The 21733-nt window shown below is 44.7% G+C and overlaps 1 protein-coding gene across 1 annotated transcript; it reads right to left on the reverse strand.

Moving 5' to 3' along the window:
* Positions 1–303: 303 nt before the first annotated feature.
* SP8 (Sp8 transcription factor) lies at positions 304–4974 on the reverse strand. The gene is made up of 2 exons (XM_045062767.1): positions 4843–4974; positions 304–3839 (listed from the first exon to the last, which is right to left on the reverse strand). The coding sequence occupies exons 1-2, from the start codon at positions 4861–4863 to the stop codon at positions 2337–2339; spliced, it is 1524 nt and encodes a 507-aa protein (XP_044918702.1). The 5' UTR covers positions 4864–4974; the 3' UTR covers positions 304–2336.
* Between the last annotated feature and the right edge of the window lie 16759 nt (positions 4975–21733).

Consider the following 21733-nt stretch of genomic DNA (forward strand, 5'->3'; position numbering starts at 1 on the left):
TTTCTTTGAATTGTTTGGTGACTTAGTACAAATTTTAAGAGGTCAGTAAATCCTGATGCTTTGAGCTAATCTACTGGTAAATAATTAATTACATTTCTTAGACACTATAATCTTAATCTTGGTAAATAGAGAAACACAGCTTTGCCAAATAGATCATTCCATCTAAGTAATATCTTAAAGGCAGTTATTTAAATATTACCACAAAAAAACAGGGTTATATTTTGTTTAAATTAGACATTTAACTGAAGATAAAATGCAAATGTCCATAGTTTAAAAAGGAAAAAAAATACAAATTAACTGGCCTAGTCTTTTATCTGAGTTTATTAATACCATTTAAAATATTACAAATAAATCAATTACATCTCATGCATTTAAAATGCAAGTCTAAAATGTTCCAGAGAAAGGCTTTTCATTTCAATGTGAAATATCCAAATTATTTCAACATTACAATGAGCAATTAGTTTGCAGAATCTGCAAACATTTAAATGTAGTGTCAGGAGTGTTTATTAACAGTTAACAATATTACCTTCAGGAAATACACAAAGGCCAAAGTTAGTTGAGTTTCACTTGGACAATTTATTTAATACATGGGTTTTGGCAGACCCAGTTATTATGAAATATAGGAGAACTCTCACTTTAACTATGCCTGAACTGCCAGCAAATGCAAAGAAGTACATGCTCCATTAAATTAAATGTCATCCCACATTTATCAAATATTGTCTTAGTTACAGTTTGATACCTATCTAAATTCATATTCGAGCAAAACTAAGCCCCGAAAGTGCGTTTGTGGCTCTGCACCTCCAGAAGTGAGTTCAAAATACCAGCAGCTCATCAGAACTGCAACAATAACTCTTAGTATTTTGTGTGACCAAAAAAAGAAAAAAAATCAACTTTACTTCAATATATTTTCAAATATTTACTGGAAGTAATATACAAGAAAAATACTATACAAAATCGTCTCCTGGACAGCTGCACCTCACACCCATACACTGGTGGAGTTATAATTAATTGGTAACTAATCTAGAAGGATTCTCCAGTTGTACAAACCATTAGGTTTTGATATATTTTACAAAGTTGTTTTTTCCTATTTTCCCTCTTTTGGCATTTAAACTACAGCCTCGTCTTAAATAAACGATAGCTTCTTCACTTGTTTATAAGTTTAAATCACACGCAAAAAAAAAAAAAGTTTAACCCTAAGAATCTTCAATGAATTCCAAGAATTTACAGTAATGGGTACAATACAAACCGGTGGCTGGACTAGCAAAAAAAGATTGGGAGATTATGCTCAGGAGTGGTGAAAAACGAGGTAGAAAAGGACAAACACGGAGATAGTTAATCTGGTCTCACCGGAAAGGGGCATTTTTGCATAAGAAAAAGACACCTACCCTCACCCCCACCCCCACCCCATAAGTTAAGTTAATGCAATCAAAATAACTTTGGGATCAACGTTAGCAGTTTCGAAAGAAAGACTTGGTCACTGCTAGAGGACAAACTATCTAGAGGGGAACCAAGTAGAAGGATGCTGTATTTTTTCTTTAGTTTTTTATTTTTTAAGAAAATGTTATAAAGATGAAAGAAGGCTGCTGCAGCGATTCACCAGGACTGCCCTTAGCTGAAACTTGAATCGGTTCCACCTCATGGAACAAAGGAAAAGAGGCAGAGCAGACGTTGGGAGAGCTAACTCTACAAACTCCGGGTCTCGGGGCCGCCAGGTGGACACCCCCACGTATTTGCGACCGCTCTGAACAGGGAGGGCAGCGGCACGCAGCGGCCAGGCAGGGCTCTCGGAAGCCGAGACCGCCAAGACTGTGGTTCTCCAACCTCGCCGGAGGCTGCCCCAGCGGGGATGCCCGGCCTCCTGCCTCGGCCTCCTGCCTCCCCCTCCCCACCGCGCAGCACAACCTAGTTCAGCGGAGCCGTTCCCGCTCCGGCCGAGGCCCCGCGTCTCCCAGACACTAGATCCGTCCGGTTCTACCTCCAGCGACCGCTTCCCTCTAAACGATACAACTTGGGGATGGCAGAGAGAGGACGAGGAGAGGACGGAAAATAAAGACCCGGCAAGGCGCCGGTTACAGCTGTACGGGGCTCCTAGAGTGTTACCTGGTGAGATGACAAAGCCAGGGCCCAGGAGAGCAATGGGTGCTACTTACACGTCCATATCCCCTTTACAAAGTAAAGTCACAGAGTGAGTCAAAAGGGAGAGAGAGAGACCGAAGGAGACAAAGTGCGAGCAGGATGGACAGTGGAAAGAGGCTGGAGCGGAGGCCCGGACAGACGGGACCCAAGCGGACCGGGATGGGAGGGGGTCTAGGAGAAGGGCCGCGGCGGGATACGCGTCACTCCAGGCCGTTGCGATGCCCGGGCTCCGGGGGCTGCAGCAACTCCGGGGAGTGGCAGGGCGGGCTGCCCGCGGCACTGTGCTCGCTGTCGGTGTCGCTGCCCTTCTTGCCGCCGCTACCAGAGCCCGCCGAGCCGCCGCCGCCGCCGCCGCTGTGCGTCTTCACGTGCTTGCTGAGGTGGTCGCTGCGCATGAAGCGTTTGTTGCAGACAGGACAGGCGAAGCGCTTCTCGCCCGTGTGGGTCCGCAGGTGCCGCTGCAGCTCGTCGGAGCGCGTGAAGCGCTTGCCGCAGAAGAGCCAGTTACACACGAAGGGCCGCTCGCCCGTGTGCCAGCGCAGGTGCGCCTTCAGGTGCGACGTCTTGCCATACACCTTGCCGCAACCCGGGATGTGGCAGCTGTGCAGGCCCTTGCGCCGCAGGCTGGCCCCAGCCGGGCCCAGCCGCTCCGCCTCCTGGCAGTTGGGGCAGTCGCAGGTGGCGCGGCCGGAGTAGCGGCGTGCGGAGGAGCGCGGGGAGCCCCCCAGCGGCGCCGACGGCCCAGCGCTCAGCATGGAGCCCCCAGCGCCGGCCAGCGGCGACGGGGCCGAGTCCGGGTAGGAGCCCGGCAGCACTGGCTTGAAGCCGTCCATGAGGTGCTGCCCGGCGGGGCTGAGCAGGTGCGAGGAGGCGCCGCTGCTGAAGGCCGAGTGGCTTAGGCCCGAGTAATCCGAGTTGTAGCCTCCGAGCGGCGAGTGCAGCGAGGTCTGGAGCCCCCCGGCGGCAGGGTGCAGCGAGCCGGGCAGCGCCGCCGCGCCATTGGGGTTCTGCACGTCGATCCAGCCGGCGCCCACGTCCCACCAGCTGGACGCGCCGGCCGAGCCCACGTCGCCGGCGGCGCCCAGTCCTGGGTGCGAGGGCTTGAACCACGACTCGTACGGGTGCGCCATGCCCACGCGCGGGTAGATGCCCTGCAGCCCGTCCACCGAGGTGTGCACCTTGGAAATGAACACGGGCTGGTGGGAGCCGTCCTGCGAGTGCGCCGAGGAGCCGCCGCCGCCGCCGCCGCCCCCTCCGCCGCTACCCCCTGAGACACCGGGGGCCTGGAACACCGAATAGTCGTTTGCAAAGGGCGAACTGGAGGCGGCGGCCGCGGCGGCCGCAGCGGCCGCGGCGGCGCTGCTGGAGGTTAGGGAGAAGGCGCTGGAGCCCGGCGAGCCGCCGCAGCTGAACGAGTCAGACACCAGGGCCGCCGCCGCCGCCGCGGCCGCCGCGGCCGCCGCCGCAGCAGAGGACGTACCGCCGTTCCTGGAGGCCCCCGACACGCCGAAGCTCGAGAGACTGGAACCCACTACGTTGCAGCTGCCAGAGGAGGAGGACGAGGAACGTTTCCAGGGGTGAAAGCCTTTGCCGAAGGAAGAAGAGCTGTCCGAGAGGGAGGAGGGAGACGGGCTGGGGCTGCCGATCTTATTACAGGTAGCAGCAAGCATGGCCAGAGGAGTGGATCCCAACCTCGGTTCTTCCTGCGGGAAGGAGGAGAGGAGAAGGGTGGGGGAGGGGGAGGTGGGCAAAAGGCCGGTGGGGGAGGGAGGAAAGAAATGTGCATCAGTCCTCCGGTAACCTCCAAAACGCCCCACGGCACCCCATCTCTCGTTGCGGCACGCCGCCACCAACTCACCTGGCTCCCCCAACAGCCCTGGCACCCGGCTGCTTCCTACTCTACGGGAGGGGACAAGTTGGGCTGCCGGCGTCTGACTCGGGAGCAAAGCGCCATGCTAAAGAAGAGTTTGACAAGTATTCTCACCTAAAACAACACTCCCGTGCACACAAGGCCCCAGGCACTTCGAAACAAACAAGCAAGCAAAAAGTCCAGTTTGGGGAGGAAGGAAGTTTCCTTTGCCGAGAAGTCTGGGGAAAGACCAGTGGATTGCTTTTAAGAGCGCTTCCCCTGTAATCCAGAGAGAGCTTTGAAAATCCTGTTCCGGTCCCCAGAAACCCATGCTGGGTTGTTTCTCCCAGGCCAAAAGAGGTCAAACTAGAGAGCTCGCTCGCTCTTCCTGGTTTCTTTTTATTTTCTTAAGGGGGAAAAAAAAAGTCTACAGTAGTAAAAAGAGAGAGAGACGGTTCAACGTACCTGCAAGACAAGACGGGCTGCGGTATTTTTAAGGGGAAGAGGGAAAATCTGCAGTTTGCTCAGGAGGAAAAAGAGAGGACTCTTTACCCCCGAAATCGTCGCATATAAAATGGACTGGGCGCACGTCTCCCGGGCAGGGAGCGGCCGGGCGCTGCGAGGTGGCTTGTCTAAATGCCCTTCGAACCTTTTCCTGCGCTGAAAAAAAGTGACTCTGCCCCCCTCTCCCCCTCTTTCTTTTCTCCAAACTCACTTGTATTTAAAGGGGGGAGGAAAAAAAAAACGCTCTCAATAGAGACTGATAGCCCGTGGCCTGGCCGGGGCGACTTTAACCCCCTCCGATCGGCAATAAAAGGAAACTAATTAAACCAGCAAGAGAAAATCCTGAGACTCACCCCTAGAAGTGAAGTTGCCATCACACAAAAGTGCCCTCCTCCTCTCAGAGGATCTTTTTTATATTGATAAATCAGAGGCAGTGTTTTTTTTAGAGGTGTGCAATACAATGATCAGTTCCGCCCATTCCACCACAATTGTAGCTCCCTCTCCGGCTTTGAAGTGCCGCGGAGGCGCGGCCAGCCAATCTGCGGCCTCGCCGGGCCGCGCCGCGCGCGCGCCGTGAGGTCATCGGCGCCGCCGCGAGCCGCCGCCGCTGGGGGGGGGGGGGCGGTAGCGGGAGGGGCGCGAGGGACTGCGCGTGTGTTCCAAAGCGGTGTGTGAGTGTGCAACAATGTAACCCTGTGCGTGTGTGACCAAGCTGAGAAGAAGACAGTGCAGACCGGGGGCGGGCGTAAGGGGTAGTGTAGCAGTGACACGGCGGCGGAGGGGGAGGAGGGTAGACTGTGCAGAGAAGGGAGCGGGTGTTACGGGTGACAATATAACCATGTGTGACAGGAGGGTACAGGGACAGATCAGTAAAGTGTTGGGGGAATGGTGTGAGTGTACTGTAGTGTAACTATGAGTGACAAACCTAGGGAGAGAAGGAGGACAGGGCAGTAAAGAGTGAGGGGAGGTGGTGTGTGAGTGTGAGGGAGAAATGTGTGTGTGTGTGTGTGTGTGTGTAGTAGGGAGGGTGGATGCGTGTGAGCGCAGGAGAGGAAGTAGGGAGAAGGCTGTGTGAATGTGTTTGTGTGAGAGAGAAGAGGGTGGTGTGTGTCTTTGTGTGTGTGCGTGTGTGTGTGCGCGTGGGCAACAAAGCTGGGGTGGAGAATAGGAACAGTGCAGTGAAGTGCACCTACACAGAGAGAAACTGACGATCTGAAGAGTGAAACTGCGAAGTTGAGTGAGGCTGAGTAAACAAATACAAACGCTGTCTGTGTCGCCAACTTCCTCTGGTTCCTTGTATCTAAAATCTTGAGTGATGTTTTTCTTAACTCCTTGGACTGTCACCACATTTTTGAAGGGAATTGTATTAATACCTACCTATACTTTCTCGAAGCTCTACAGCGGAAGGGTAGAAACTTCGGGCCGCTGAAGGGTATTTTTAGGGGTGAGTTAGGGCGTGTGTGCGCCTGCGTCTACGAGTTGTTACTTTGCTTCGGTGGCTTTATTTTTTCCCCCCTTTCGCTCCCGAGGTGGGATTCCGCTTTGGAAGTACAAGTCTCACTCTAGGGGACGGGCGTGTTTGTCCCGCGACGCTGAGTACATTTCAATACAAAAGGATTAGATAGAGATGGGGGTGAGAGAGCATTGTTTCATTCTCTGGGTGAAAAAATGAGGAACGCTTTATGGAATTTAAAATTTTTCACAGGAAACTTCACTGACACTTTCTGAAAAAAAAAAAACACAAGAAATTTTGACTGAAATCTGTGAGTTTTATGGATCAGAGAATAGAGAGCCCTTTGAGAAATCTTGGACCACATGTATGGAGGCATCCATCTAATGGCGTTTGGGCCAGATAGCAATGAGTATGTGTGCATGCTGATAGATAGACTTAGCTCAAATTTGGTGGATTTTAGAACTTGCTTCCCATTTGTGTTATTAGTTGCCTTCAGAAATGTCATTACAATTTTACTGTTCTCACAAGGGAAGATCTTAAACCACAGTATAAATACCATACCAGTGTAGCAAAAAAAGTCCACAGCCTTTCCATCACCATTGAATATTTCGTGGTTTTTTAAAAAGTAATTCATAGTTTTAAGCAGTTACCAATGCTCTCAGAAATCTATTTTTAATGCAAAATTGATTAAAATATTATTAGCTGCCGAAAGTGTCTTCTTTTTATTTTTCTTTTTTTTTTTAAACTGGGGAAACATTTTCATGTTATTGTTTTTTAACCCTACTCAAGTGCATCAAGAGCTTCTAGAAATGTTTAAAAAAAAAAAACGGAAAAATCCTCCTTGGGTTTACTAAACTCCAAAGTCAGGTTGTATCATTTGTGTAAGTTTCACTTAGCAGAGTTGAGGCTGATGTTTGTGGTGTGAGAGTGTGTTTCTGACCCATTTTTAACAGTGTTGGGATATTGACTGTACATCATATCTATTGATTAAGAAGGTAAGGTACATTCTCATACTTTGAAGTAAGTGTGAAGTAAATTAATGAACTGCTTTCTTTCTCTGAAGGCTGACGTTTACCATAAATGTCGTGTTTCTCCCTGCAAGCCACTCTGAATGATTTTAGCGTGTTGAGAAGGCGTGACAGGCCAGCCCAGAAGGAGGAAGGGGTGGGGGAAGGAGGGAACTCCGTTTAACAAATAAAAGAGAATTAACTTCATTGCTTTGGTCTCTTTCTATAATGATATTCATTTTAAGGACCTAATCCATAGTTGTTCAAATTTGGGGTTTAATTCTAATCAATACCATCACTCTCAAAGGTAGAGGAAAAAAAAAAAGCTTCGAAAGAAGACTCCCTTATTTATTTTTATCTTTTTATCCTCCTATCTCCTAGAAGGAAGTGAGGTAAGACTAGTAAAAAAGTTAAATGCTGACTCAGAATAAATAGAAGCATTAACCACTGTTTCCTCAAAAAATGCTGGAATCAGAAAAAAACTCCACGTCATGTGATAACAGCCTTGAGCTCCCTACTTCTAAGATTTTTTATTTGGATAAATTCACTTTGGAATAATACGTAATTCTTCCTATGACAATGGGTGATAAGATGGGTGTGGATTTAATAAACATTCTTGATTCCTCAATATCTATAAGGTTTTGCAGCATTTGAGGGTTTTCACAAAGGTTTGTATGTGCATCTTTCTTCATTAGTAAATATACAGAGATATAGAGGGAGATACACACATATATACATACATATATATTCCACTTAGCCCATTGAAATAGGTTAAGTGTTTATTTCACATTAGTATTGGTCAAGGGACATTTCTTTCCCTTATACCGTGCCCGCTCCACTTCCCCTCCCCAAAATAAGTGGTTAGTTTTTGTCATAAGGCACAGGACAACAGAACTAAAAAGGAAAACTAAAAAATTCCATAACTGATCAAAAATTAAAACAGCAACAATCTTGCTTCTGGTTTCAATGAAACTGATCTTAATGGCAGTTCTTTCTCCACTTTGGAGAAGTGACTCAATCATTTTTGAATCCCCCACAGGAAGAAACATCTGTAACCCATTGTAGATACAACCTGTCCAGCCAAGCATTTCATAAAGCATACATTTCAGTTTACCTTTTGTTATATTGATCATTACTCAAGTATTGTACTATGACAATATAGAGGTTTTGAAGAGAAGGAGGAAGAAAGAAAGTGCAGACTTTCTAACATTAAAAGTTTCCCCCACCCCATATTGAGTTGAACATGCTGGCAAGGAGAGAAGTAGACGGATAATCTGCTGTTTCTTGCAAACCTGTGGGATCCACTTTCAATAAAGCTAAAATCTATTAGCATTCTGTATGCATCTGCAGCATAAATTTCATTTGAATTTCAAATTTAATAAACCAGGAGGTTTTTAATCATCCCTGGTTTTATTTGTTTGATATTAACATGCTTATTGACCGGGTCTGGTGACCAGTTTGATCATTACAGGACAGCAAAAAGTTAATTAAAACGACCACAGCCCCTTAATCATATCATCTGTCTCATCCATGTCGCTCTCTTTATTACCGGTGATGATGGATAGTCTCCCAGATTAATTTCTCTGTTTCTTCGATTTGGACAACAGCTTTTGGGACCTAATTTACATCCTGGGAACAACTTGCTCAAGTATATCTAAGACCTTGCAGCTACAATATACATCAACATCTCCTTAGATGGAGTGAAAAACGGGGGTTTTTTTTGCAGGCGGGTTTGAAGACTAATCAATGCTGCGATTTGGAGCCCTTACGCTTTCACAGTCAAAGAAATAAAAGGTCCTAAAAGCAAATTAGAGGCCTCGATCCTTGTTTTTCCTTTTCAGGGAGTGGGGAGTGAAATATGCCTCCGCTGTTTGGTTAAGTAGATTAAAATGTGTAGATACAACGACAAGTAAATAAAACCATTTGTAACCATTAAGTACAATTAGGGATTTATAGCAGAAAACATCAAAGTTATCCAGGCTTTCAAGTGTCCGGCAACACATCTACACCAAATACGGCTTTTGGACAAAGTGTGGTCCGGTGTATGAACAGCACTGAAAAAAGCCTGAAAGAAAAGAAAAAGAAAAAAGAATTCAGATGAACTACTGCACATAGGCGCGTACCTCTGCTGGGTACGTTTAAACCGGGCTCTTCGCATCTCGGTTTCCGGAGCGCTGGCAGGGACGCGCAAGCTCTGGGAGCTGATCGGCCGGCGCCCACGGCGGACCGAGTGAACGCGGAGCCGGCCTCGAGTGCCTTGCAGGCGCTTCTCCCGAAATGAGAAGACAGCCCCCAATCCCTGGCCACTGTGAGGGGACCTTGAGCGGACGTGCTGGCTACTAAATAAAGCGTGAAGAGGGATGGAGAGGCAGCCCAGCGCCGCCGCCGGCCGCAGGGAGGAGCGGGCTGGGCCAGGTTGGGGGGCTATCTTGTGGTCGGGAGCTTTCAGGTCAAAGTTACTTCCCTGCTGAACAGAAAACCTGGCCAGGCATGAACCTGTGGATTCCTGAGGGGTGCCCTTTTGCTGTCCACTCCTGCTTTGGGGCGGCCTTTACTAGGAAGTTGCCTAACATTTCCTGGGAAGGGAGGTAATAAAAACCCCTCGCTGGTGGCAGATTGTTGAACCGTAGGTGGGAAGGAATCAGTCGTCCAGAGCCCAGAGAGGGCTGTATTTTCCTGATTGGAAAATGGGAACTTCCACGCTGAACAATAGCCCCTATTAGTGAGGTTATTCGGTTTCAAACTGTCCGGCCACATTTACAGCCGAGTCCTTACTTTCCTGGTACTGCTTAATTGGATGTATTTGTTGACCCCAGTGAAGCAGCAGTAACTCTTCCTCTTCTTGCATCGGGTCTCCTGGTGGAAGCAAAGCGTTGCCTTGGGGACTCTTTTTGAATAAATGGGACCACTTGAGAAAAATTCCATATTTTTTTTCTTAATTGATTCGGTATTTTTCTTTTGTGTCACACCGCTTAATAATTTTTTTTCTTCTCTGCCACTTCAAAACAACTAGCAATGATTTAATGAAAAGGTTTACTCATCTAACTTAGGATATTACATACTTTGCTTCACTTTAGCTAGGGCGTTCAAATTGCATATACTCAGAAGACAAGGAGGACTTTTCCCATGTATCAATCATATGAATATGTAAGTAAGTTCATTGGTAGGAAAAGATGAAGATATTCACCAAAAATAGGCATTTCTTCCTGTATTAAGGGAATAAGAAATCTTATTTCCTTATTTGTTGTCTACATGCATAATGTTCACATTCTCATAGTATGTTGATATGATTGTGTGCTAGTTTTACAGGCAGGCGTGTACTCTAAGGTATATTTCATAGTCATCTCTCTGCCAGCCCACAGATGAAATTGATAATTAATTCTACAGCACTTCCTATTTCTCCTTCATCATGTAAATGAAGGATACACACATGGGGGAAAGAGTTTGCTCATTTCAGGTGAATGGGGTGTGTGTGTGCGCGTGTGCATGTGTGTCTGTGTATTTTTGTTGTGTGAGGCAAGGAAGAGAGGCTTAGACAGTCAGACAAGTTCATCCTTGATTCTTTCCTGGAATGGATTTGTTTCAGCTATTTTTTCTTTTGGTATTATATATCACTTTCTCACAGCTAACATGCAGAGTTAAAAACTACTAAATTCTTATCCTTAACATTATTGATTTCTTTTCATTCTGTTCTGTTACTAGAGGAGGTAATGCTCCCAGATTACCTCGTGGTCTCCTCCAGACGGTTGACAATTGCAATCGTAGTTTCGGGAAGATAAATGTTACTTTGGGAATTGTGCTTAATTACAAATAATCTAGGAGCTGCTCTGGTCTCTGGGTTTAACCACACATGTGTTCAAACCATTGTACAAGGTTTACAATTGGGTGATATTTATGAAAGGCGATATAGTTAGTTTTTATAAAATTGTGGGATAAACTAGGATACTCCCACTTGGGGTTTGTCAACAGACCTTCAGAGATAACACAGACCCAAATAACACCATCAACAAAAAAGTGTGGATCCTCAGAGTACTTGAAGGCATAAGGGGGGAAAAAAGGGGGGGGGGATCCTCTAGGGTTTACCTTCAGGTCAATTTTATTAAAATCAAAACATGAAAACAAGCTATTCTTTGTTGAATTCTTAAAATCTCTTAAGTAAACCCATTTTTCTGTAGAGAGCATTTCTGAACTCACACATTCTGATTTTCTTCTCTTTTCTTTTTCTGACAGAAGTCTTGTAGATTTCCCCTGAAATAGCCCAATGGTTATTTTTTACAGTTCCTCTTGTAACTCCGCTGCTACCTTTGTGTGTCTGATTCTTTGCTTATATGGCAGCTCAATTAGTGTTGTTTGTGTGTGTGTGCTCGCTTTTTTTCTAATAGTCTTATTAACAAGAAAAAAGGTGGCGAACAGGTTATTCTCTTAACCTGACCTGGCTGTAAGAGTAAGATGAGCAGCACTGAACAGATGTCCCCATTTAAGCCGTTCTTTTCCCACATGCCTGCTGGATATTGCAGGCGCGGAGGAAGCTCGCTTCAAACCTGGCCCATTTCAGGCCATAATGGCCACGTTATTTCGGCCCAGTGAACACGAACAAAATCGCGTGCTTTAGAATCATTCGACTCTGAGTCCAGGAAAAGCAGGGGGTGTGGTGGCAGTGGGGGTGGCTAGGGAGGGGTGTGTATGGGGGGGGGCGATTTCATCTCGGATCGCAGGAAGAGAACTTGCTCAAAAGAATTTTTCCCTAGCAAATATGGTATAATTTACAGCGCAACTTAATAATCCAAGGGGCAATGCAAAAGCCCTTTGCGTTGTAAACCGCTTCTAATTACCTGCCAGAGCAATTAGCTGACTATCACGAAGAAATTAGATCGCTCAATGTAGCATAAATAATGCGAATAATTTTGTAAGAAGAATGGAAAGCGAGACCTGGTGTTTCTTTATAAGGAAATAACACCTCGTACTGTACGAGCCCTCCATGAACACATATTAATGTCTAGGCATGCATGGCAATGAGTCCGAGCAGGAGCCCTCTGGCTGCGGTTCAGCACTTTTTCCGTTTACGTATGCGGGGTGAAAGTCGGCTTCCAGGCATTCGATCTCCAGCCTTCCAGCTCACAGTAATTAACACATAGCGACTTCAATGGGAAAACCTGTTTTCCAGATGATTTTTACAATGCAGCTTTATGTCTCATTTGGCAGTTTAAATAGCTGGAGTTGTTTTCTGGCTTCATCTCTACTATCATCTGTTGAGCATATTTTGCTTAGAATATTGAATCCCACCCAAAACTTGGGTGCAGGCTTTTGCTAACTTTTTTTTTTTTTTTTTCTTAAGAAGTGACGATATCTGAAGCCTCTTTGAGGACACTAGGGTAAAGAATTCTTGTGGGGTTATGAACGATATGTTTTCCTGAATGAGGCTGCACGATATATTGGGGTATTTTTGTGTGCTTCAACTTTATTAACAAATCTACCTCAATTATATTTATGTATATATGTATTATATTTAACTCATTTCTCTTCATGAGTCTTTCTTATAGGAGGATTCAGATAGTGAGTCCACACATTTCTTAGCAAAGGATTTTAAGAATAAAGTGAAAACCTAATTCTGGAGGAAAGCTGACAGTGCATTTAGGTCTGATAACACTATCAGGCTCTTCGAAATTTACTGGGTTTGTAAATTACAAATAAGAAGACAGCTTCAAAAGATGTTTGGAAATCGAATATGTGCTCCGACACCCATCCACCCACCCACCCACACTCTTGCTCACAGCTCCACGTTCTCAGGTGCCGCCAAAGTGAAAGGAGTCACGTGGCCCCCCCCACCCCCGCCTTTACCGTAGTAAACGAGATGGGTCACACTTTTGGGTCAAGTTGAATTAGCCCGGAGAGTTTCCGTGGTAATCGAACTGGACGTCTCTATTGGTTACAGCAAAGGGGCGTCGTGTGAATCCGGCATTTGCCTGGTCCAGCACAATCCCTAGGTTGAATACTGCCCCCGCAGCCCTAGTAGATTGGGGTTAGCCCCCTCACATCCGCACAACCCGCTCATCCCTACACATCAAAATCTTTGTGTCAGGTCATTTTTGAGCATCTTTCACGCCTGATTTCAGTGAGTTTTGCAGGACTTCGCAGTGGTCTTGGCCCGACCCGCCGTTCACGCCCAGTTTCCTCCATCTGCGAAGACAGAGACGATTTTACTGATGACTGGAGAGTTCTAGATGGAACGGCAGTGATTAATTTCACCAACCCAAGCTACAGATTGGATTAGTGCCCTTCGTGGTGTCATGTCTATGCAGTCCTTCTCTCCTATTAAATGGGCGCCAGCTAGCCTCTTTCCACCGCAGCTCAGGGTGGCCTGGCTAGGGAACAGGGAATAAACATGCATACAGGGGCGACCCATTACCAGATTCTGCCCCCACTTCAGAGTGTGTTAGACATAAAATATCTACATCACCTCCAGGAAATTCATGACATGATGTACTAATCACTGGGTTCAAGGACATCTACCTTACCCAGCGTGAAGACTCCCAGTTCCTGACAGAAAATCCCATCTCGATGAAACAGGGAACTCGTTTTTAAGGCTTGACAAGAATGGACTCCGGTACTCAGCAGAGGTTAATTTTTGAAAGGAAATAAAATCTTTATTCTTGCTTATGGATTCTGGAAAATAATAAAGGCTGCTCAGATAGGAGAATGCACATTTCCTCAGTCCTCTCACCCGAAAATTCCAACTTACTGAACGCTTTCGCAAGTTCCATTTCTTCCGAACACATAGCACCACTCCTCCCCACCTCGCCTTGATGATTCTCCATCTTAAATAACAAGGACCTTGCTGGCCACCAAAGAAGGGTGTCACATTTTAATTCAAAACAAGGGCCAAGACTTCAAGACTGAAAGAGTGAGAAGAGATCAAACTCTTTCCCCTTGAAGTGTCTGCACTGAACCTGCACTAGCCCCCAGAGATAGTCCCTTCTTTCCCTCTCCTCTGTCTTTACTTCAGCATTTCTTCCTATTTTTTTGCACCGTTTCTTAAGATAAAAGAAATAAGCTGAACTCATTATTGTTATGTCTGTAATTGTTATAAAAACATTTTCTGGTGCTGTTTCATAAAGGCATACACATTGGTCTTCAATCAACATAGAAGAAAGCAAACATTGGAAGAACCAAACCCCAAGACTTTGGAATCTACACTCAGCATTTGCCGCCTTGAAGTGAAATGCCCATTACCTTCAAAAAGCAACTACTAACAACAGAAAGTTCTCATTTTTCTGTAGATGGTGCTTCAAGTAGTTTGCTAGATTACACCTATTCTAATTTAGGCATAATCTCCCCACTTCCCATACACCCCTTGAAGCTAAAAAAAAAAAAAAAAAAAAGTTGTTGCAAACCTTGATGATTTGACTAGCACTGTCCAAGATCAGTTTATTTGAAGCTTTCTGGATAAAACTGTTAGAAGGACTAATGAACCCACTTCCAACCTTTTTCTGCTTTGGTTCAAGAAGCTCTATAAGTTTAGAGAGCAAAAGTACGTAAAAAATGATTTCTGCAATTTTGGCATACTTACCAAATGGGACTCTAAGAAGAGGTGTGTAGCAAACTAATAAGAGCCAAAGTAAAACCAAAACAAGTATTGTTTGTTGTTGCTAAAAGACACCTGCACTATTGATTTTATTGATTGACTGGTATTGGGGCAGTAAAGAGTGTTTTGCTCAATCTGTGTTTTAATAGATCTTAGCAGATTTAACTGAAAATTGGCCAATTAATATATGGTATTTAAAATTTCAAAACAAGCCTTAGGTATCACAACCAGTTTTATTAGGTGATTTTACTGTTGATTTACGAACTAAGTCTACTTTTTTTCTTAACTTAAGCTTGGGTGATTCGAATTTCCTCTCCTTCAGTTACCTAAGACTTAACAGAAATTCCAAAACGGTTAGAAATAGGTGGGAAAGTTGTAGGTTTACAAGTCTGCGGGAGGAAATTAAAGGGCCTGGTGTGTCCCAGTCCATAACTCATTTGGAAAGGAGAACCTTGCAGACCGAGTGTCCCAAACGGGATTGGCTCGCTGAGATCTCAGTGGACACGAGAAGCCGCGAAGATCTGTCCGTTCCCGCGATTAATTGTCCTGACAACTTGAGAGGTTCTCCCGCTTTTGGTTTCACGCATATTCGGGGTGTTTTTCCCTGTAAAGTTTGCCACTGACATTGTGTCCCTTTTCTGTGCTACGGCTATCCAAGGGATCAGGTAAGGAGACTTGCAACGAAAAACTCGAGGCTACAGCCCAGGGTGGGGTAGGGGCAGAGAAGAAAGGCTTCCGCCTCACATCATCCTGCAACGGTGGCAACCGCCCAGGAGTCGTAGCTTCCCAAAAGTCAGTTTAATTAATACCCTGTCCTTGGGAAAACTAGAATAAAAGGTGAGTCGTGGACTTTCCCCACCCGTCGCAGGATCGGGAAGAAACGAGCGCCCGTGGTCTTGTGCCGCAGTCGGACAGTCCTTCCAAACGGGGGGCCGTCGAGCTTCCACGCAGGCTTCCGGGAGCCCGGAGTGGAGATCTCCGACAGCTCCGCAGATAGTTTCCGGACGCAGCAGTCACAATATTTGCACTCCCCCTTCTTGCCGGCTCGCCACTCCCTCCCCTTCCTCCGGTCCTCCCCTCGCCCCCACCCGCGACCGTCGGGCGACGCAGGGCCCGCTCGCCCTCCGCCGCCGGCCCAGCGCGCAGGCCCACGCCGCCTCGCACCTTCCGGGCCCCGGCGCAGGCGGCCCGCGGGAGGGGGTCGGGGGGAGCACACGCGTCCCCGCCTCTCGGCGCGGCCCCGGTCTGCGGCGGGCGCGGGCGCGGGAGGCGGAGGCGCGGGCGCTCGGCTCCCGCGCGGCCCGGCCCAGCCCCGCCCCGCCCCACCCTCCGGCCCTCCCCTCCGCTTAGCCGCGCTCTCCCGCCGAGCGCCGCCACCGGCTCGGCTCTCCGCGGGTCCGGGCGCCGCGGGCTGCCGCGGCTCTTAGGCCGGGAGGGCCGCGGCGGCTCCCGCCAAGGGGGAGGCGCCACCCCGCCTCGGGGCGGTTGTTTCGCGCGGACTCCCGGCCGGGCCACAAAAGCCCCTTTCCGAAGGCTGGCCGGGTCGGTAGTCGGGTGTGCGACGGCGGCTCCCCACCCCTGCACTCAGCAGCCCGCCCCGCTCCTCCTCCTTCCCTCCCCTGTCCCTCCTCCTCTCCCACCCCCCGAGGGTTCGCACACCCCGCGGGCGGGAAGGTGCCGCCCTCGGGGCGGACAAAGGGGCAGTCCGGGCGGGAGGGGGCTGCGGCCGGCACGCGCGGCTGCGGGAGGGGCCCGCCGCGCCCCCGGCCCCCGACCTGACACTTGCTGGGCGGCCGGCGCAGCCGGGGGGCGGAGGGAGGCGGGCACGGGGTGGGGGCGGCCCCCCGCTGCGGCCGCGGGGGACGTGTGTACTGGAGGGGGTCGCGGACAGGTCAGGCGGCCTGGGACCCACCCGACCCGGGTAATAGTTGAATATCCTGTTCTGCTGTTTTCCCCTTCGGGTCTTAACGGGACTGGACTGGACTTGAAAGCTCTTCTGAAAAATTTATATTCTTGTTTCTGTCAGAGAATCATATTAGAATCACCCAAAGGGCTGGTTAAAACGCTTATGTTGGGCCCCATCTCCAGAGTTTGTGCTTAAGGAAGTCGGGGAGCAGGAACTGATCATTTGCATTTCCAACTAGTTCCCACGTGATGCTGAAGCCGCTGATCCCGGTACCACTGTAGAGAATCACTGCTACACAATTCCTGCCTCACCACTCCCTTTCTATACACGTGGGGAGAAGATCTCCCACAAAGATCCCAAACACACTGCTCGGGCTCTCATTGCCAAGGTGGTTTCACCCCTTTTAAAGGTAAGCTCGATACTGAGTGTGGAGTACACTTTGTTGCCTGAAGCTCTAAATGCTGAAGCTCTAAATGCTGGAGTGTAATCCCAGTGCCAGTGGCGCTTGAGAAAGTGACGCTGCTTAGACGAGGACCAGAGAAAGTCACAGCTCAGCTGACCATTTCCCCTCATTCAGATCGGGGACCAAGGAGATGGGTCTCAACGCTCCAGCACATATTCAAAAGGGAATCAAGTAATTTTCTTCTGATGTAATGACAATCGCCTGCCTTTTCTTCTTTATTAGTTTTTAATTTTTTTTGTTCTGTCCTTTGTTCTGCATATTTTTAGTGTTCTATATTTTACTAAAGGACCCAGATTTAAAAAAAAAAAAAAAAACAGGCAAAAGAACTGGATGACAAGCAGAGACTTGATGGAAACTTTTTTTAAAGCCACATTACAGTTGAAAAATTCTCTGATGTTTTAAAACATATCTATGGATTTAAAGGGAACATGATCGGTAGGATCACTTTAAACGCACACCCTTCCATCTCAAATCTGATTTCTCCAAAAAATTATTTGAAAATCTAGTGTGAAATATATTTTGATATTCGGAACCAGTGAGAGTTAGTTGAGGAAAACTACCCCAAAAGAAGCACGCTAAAGTTTTCTTATCCTCAGTGGGCGGTGTTAATCATCTGGTTTGAGCCTTGTAGTTTTCACTGTCAAATACTTGGGTTTGCTCAAAGGGAAGAAAGTTGGGGACTTGTATTCGCTGTTTTTCAAGAGGAGATTAAACACAAAATCGATTTAATGGAGCATCTGTAATCTTAAATACAAGAAGTCAAGAGCTGAGGCTATAATAGAAAGGTTAGCTTTCCTCCATTGTTCACACAACCTAACTCATATTTTTGGAACTTAATTATCAATGAAAGCTACTACATCAATGCAATACAGTATAGGCAAATTACAAGAACCTTTTACTTCTCCCAACTGAGTTTAAATTGCAAATCTTAACACTGAACAGTGTGCTTTTGGCATTGAATATTCAATACAGTGAAATGTGTTTTAAGTGAACCACCCAAGGGCCCAGGAACATTTGCTTAATAATGATACTTTGCAATTCTATAGGGCCTTTCAGGCAAGGATCTCAAGTGGAATGCTCTTTAACTATACCCTGCATGGGAAACCTTGGGAATATTTTAAAGTGCTCACTTAAGGCCTATTGGAAAGCATCTTTAGTATGGATTTCACAGTATGGTTTTAAGAAGAAATGAGGTACTGTAGAATTTTCAATCTCAGGGGTATCATATTCATGGGGGTTTGACGGGTATTGAATATTTATTAGTTATTTCATGTGAAGCTTAAAATGTATATTTCCCCCAACTTTTTATTTTGAAAAATTTCAAACCTACAGAAAAGTTGAAATAATAGTAAATGAAACATTTAATTTCAGTGAACACCCATATTCCTTTCATTTAGACTAACTTTGTTAGCATTCTGTGACAATTGCTTAAATGTTCTCTCTCTCTCTGTATCTTTAGGTAGGTAGATATTGACATACTACCTCTGAATAGATAAGTAGCTATAGCTATAGGATACATAATTAATTGTTTGCTTGTTTGTTTATTCATGCACCTGCATATATTTTCTGTCCCACCCATTTAAAGTAATTTTTTTTCCATTTAAAGTAAATTATGAACATCATTGTACTTCTAGATGGTTCAGCACACTTCTGGTAAAAGGGCATTTTACCTAACTGTAATGCCAATATAAAGAATACATTCTACTTAAAAAATCTAAAAGAAAGAATACATTCTAATGACTTTATTTGTGAATTGAGAGGAATAAATTTTGTCAGTCTAGTCTATGAACTTAGAAAATAAGAGTTAAGCCAATTCTGGTATAAACAATTCTAAAATACTATTCTATTACCTAGGCACCTTGGGAATTTAAGAACCTGAGATTCTGCTTAAGTAATTGCTGTAGGAACAACATATACTAAATGTTTTGAAATCAGATTTCAAAAACAATTAAAAAAAACAGAAAAGCTTTTTGACATGCTTATGGAACACAAAAGGAACATTTATATTCCAATCCAAGCCTCCCCCCCAGAAAAATTAATCTGCTTTTACCTTAATTAATGTTTGATCTAAATTATCAGAATAATTGTCTTAATTATCCACTTTGTTTTGCTAGCTAGTGTAGACTTAACCAAAGTGAAAATAGCATTGGCAGTTATGTACTTTGAGAAGTGTATATAGACCATTTACATAATTTAGTCAAAATGGCCAATTAATTGGTATAATTATGAATGTCTAGACTTAGCTTTTATGGGTAGGCAGAAGAAGTAAAATCTCTCCTCTTTCCAGTGGTTGCCCTCCTCTAGCTTTAAAGATCCATATTTTTCTTGTATTGAATATTTTTACATCCCTAATTTAAAATATTCTCATATTTTTGTAATATAGGCATATTAATTAAAAGTAATTATCCAAAGACTATCAAGTATATCTTCTTGACTCTTACAAGTCCTTGAATTATGATATAACTTAATGTGTGATTTATCCCACTTTTAGAAATGTATATAATTACATATTTATGCCTTATACTTAATTTTCACTCATTAGCATTATTCTCTTTTCTATACAAAGTCAACTTCAAACTGCATGAAATTCCTGGAGCTCAAAGTCATTTTACAAATAAATGTCGATGAATTTATGCAGGTTTTTAGGTGTGAAATTCATAAGGCTTTATGTAAAAATTAGCAGGAACATTAAATTTTATACATACAATTACCTCCTTGGGTCAGAATCACTGTTACTTTGATTATTTAAATGTAATTTAATGTTTTCCTTTATTCTTATGGAGTTCACATTTTTAATTGTCTTTCTACTGTATTCTATAAAGTCTTCATCTTCTAAAGCTATTTGTCAAGGCAAAGCAAAGGTACTGATGCTTGTGTTGATCCTTTTAAACAAAGAACTGCAGTATGAGTAGTTTTCCTCAGAACTTAAGCTTCAGATACATAGGACCGAAATTATAATACATGTTTTTGACCACTACTAATGGTTATCTGCTCGGTCCCTGGTGAATTTGTTTTTATTGAACAACTGAAAGAAATTGAGAATAAAAACAAAAATACTTCTACAATTGATAGACATTTCCATACATTTGGAGAGGCTATAAGTATAACAAATATTTAATTATACATGGAAAAAAATGATTTCAATTTCCAATTTCACTGATTCTCTATATTAGATTAGATGACGCCTTTCTTAAACTACTGGTGTCTCAGTTGAATATTATTTGCCCTAACGACTCCCCAAGATGGTTCTGAGGATCCAATGAGATAAGGTATGTTTATCGAGCACCTACTCTAGACAAACATAAGCAATAGATGCCTAATTTCAAGATATTTACAGTCTCTGAGTAGGATAGCAAAAGTACAGGAAGTTACCAACACAACATATGGTAGAGAATTGAATATGTGCTTAATGAGTTGTACAAATCACTACTTTGGGTCAATAGGGAGTTGCAAGAGGACAAAACTACGGTTCTTCAGTGGATTATAAGGAGATACATCTAACAGATGTGGAACATTTTGAAGATAAAAATTTTTACTTTTCAGATTTTTCATGGGTAAATGTGAGACAAAGCTGGAACAGCCCTTTTTATTTGACACATACCATAAAACTATAGATGTATCAGTAGCATATAATATATTTATATATAGTAAAATATAGATACAATTAAAAGGTCATAAATAGGGAGAACTAATTGTTGGTGTTTTGCTTGGATTATCAGGTAAAATGGTGTTCTGAGACCTCGTCAGTAAATACTGCCTTGTACCACTCAGTATCTTAGATTAAAAAAAAAAAAAAAAAAAAGACAGCTGGCTTAAAAAGAAAATTTTATTGAAGTAAATGGGGCTCAAAGACTGTCATCCTCTTTTGTTTGTCAGAGATGAGGGCCTGCCCACTTTGGGGCACTGGCTCTACATCTGTCATTCCATTCACCAGTAAGTCTCAAAGTCAGGACACTACAGCTGTCCTGTTCTTTTCACCCTTTTCTGGAATAGAAGAGATGAGACAACTGGCTGGCTGGGCTGGGCTTCATCGCATATTCAGCAAGTCTGTACAAGCACTATCGTGTAATTGTATTGTTCTCCCCTTTATTTGTAAAGCAGAACTTTTCAGTCTAAAAGGCCACTGGAATGTTTATTTTACTATATATCCTTATTTAATAATTTTGCTTTGAGTTACATTTGTTAATAAAACAGTGGTGTCAAACTGTTAGTCAAATTTATGTTCTCTCATATGCATGTATATATTTGCATACCCAGAAGTAGTCAGTGAAGGGAAGGGAAAAGAAAAATCCAGTGGGAAGGTTCTAGTTAGGTTTCCTTCCTAATAAGGACTAATCTGTTGACTTCCCACATAAGACGTGTGGACATAAGCAAAGAGTCTTTTGTGTTTGGAAGTAGCAAATTCTACTAATTCGGTATTAATGGCTTGGATCTGTCACAGGAACTTGAATGTAGAGAATCAAATGGCTTTTCTATTGGTTGGTTCCTGGGCTAGTTCTCTTTAAACTCTGCAGCTTTGAGTTGGATTGAATTGGTAGAGACAAGATCAAAGTTCGTTTGGGTTTTCCTTTCGCTGGCTGTTGAGTGTGTATGTATATGTGTGTGTTTGAATTAGTCTTTAATCATCCTAATAATTGTAATGGAAAATTACTAATTCCAATTTTAGCACCAGAAATTTAGATTATGCCTCAGGTAGGTTTGGAATTGTTCTAGTGAAACAGACTTTAGAGCCAGTAAACAGAAAGCCAAGTTCCTAGGAAGATACTCCACATAAAAATTATGGGACAAACATGATTTCTGAAGATAGTTTCCATTTGGAAACTCAAATTCATT

This window comes from Mustela putorius, unplaced genomic scaffold (assembly GCF_011764305.1).
Source record: "Mustela putorius furo isolate JIRA1106 unplaced genomic scaffold, ASM1176430v1.1 tig00003845_pilon_pilon_pilon, whole genome shotgun sequence".
NCBI lineage: Eukaryota > Metazoa > Chordata > Mammalia > Carnivora > Mustelidae > Mustela > Mustela putorius.

Coding starts and splice junctions, on each gene's coding strand:
- SP8 (XM_045062767.1), bottom strand. CDS start 4,863: ATGGCAACTTCACTTCTAGGG. Junction 3,840..4,842: donor TGGCAACTTCACTTCTAGGG/GTGAGTCTCAGG, acceptor TCCTTCCCGCAG/GAAGAACCGAGGTTGGGATC.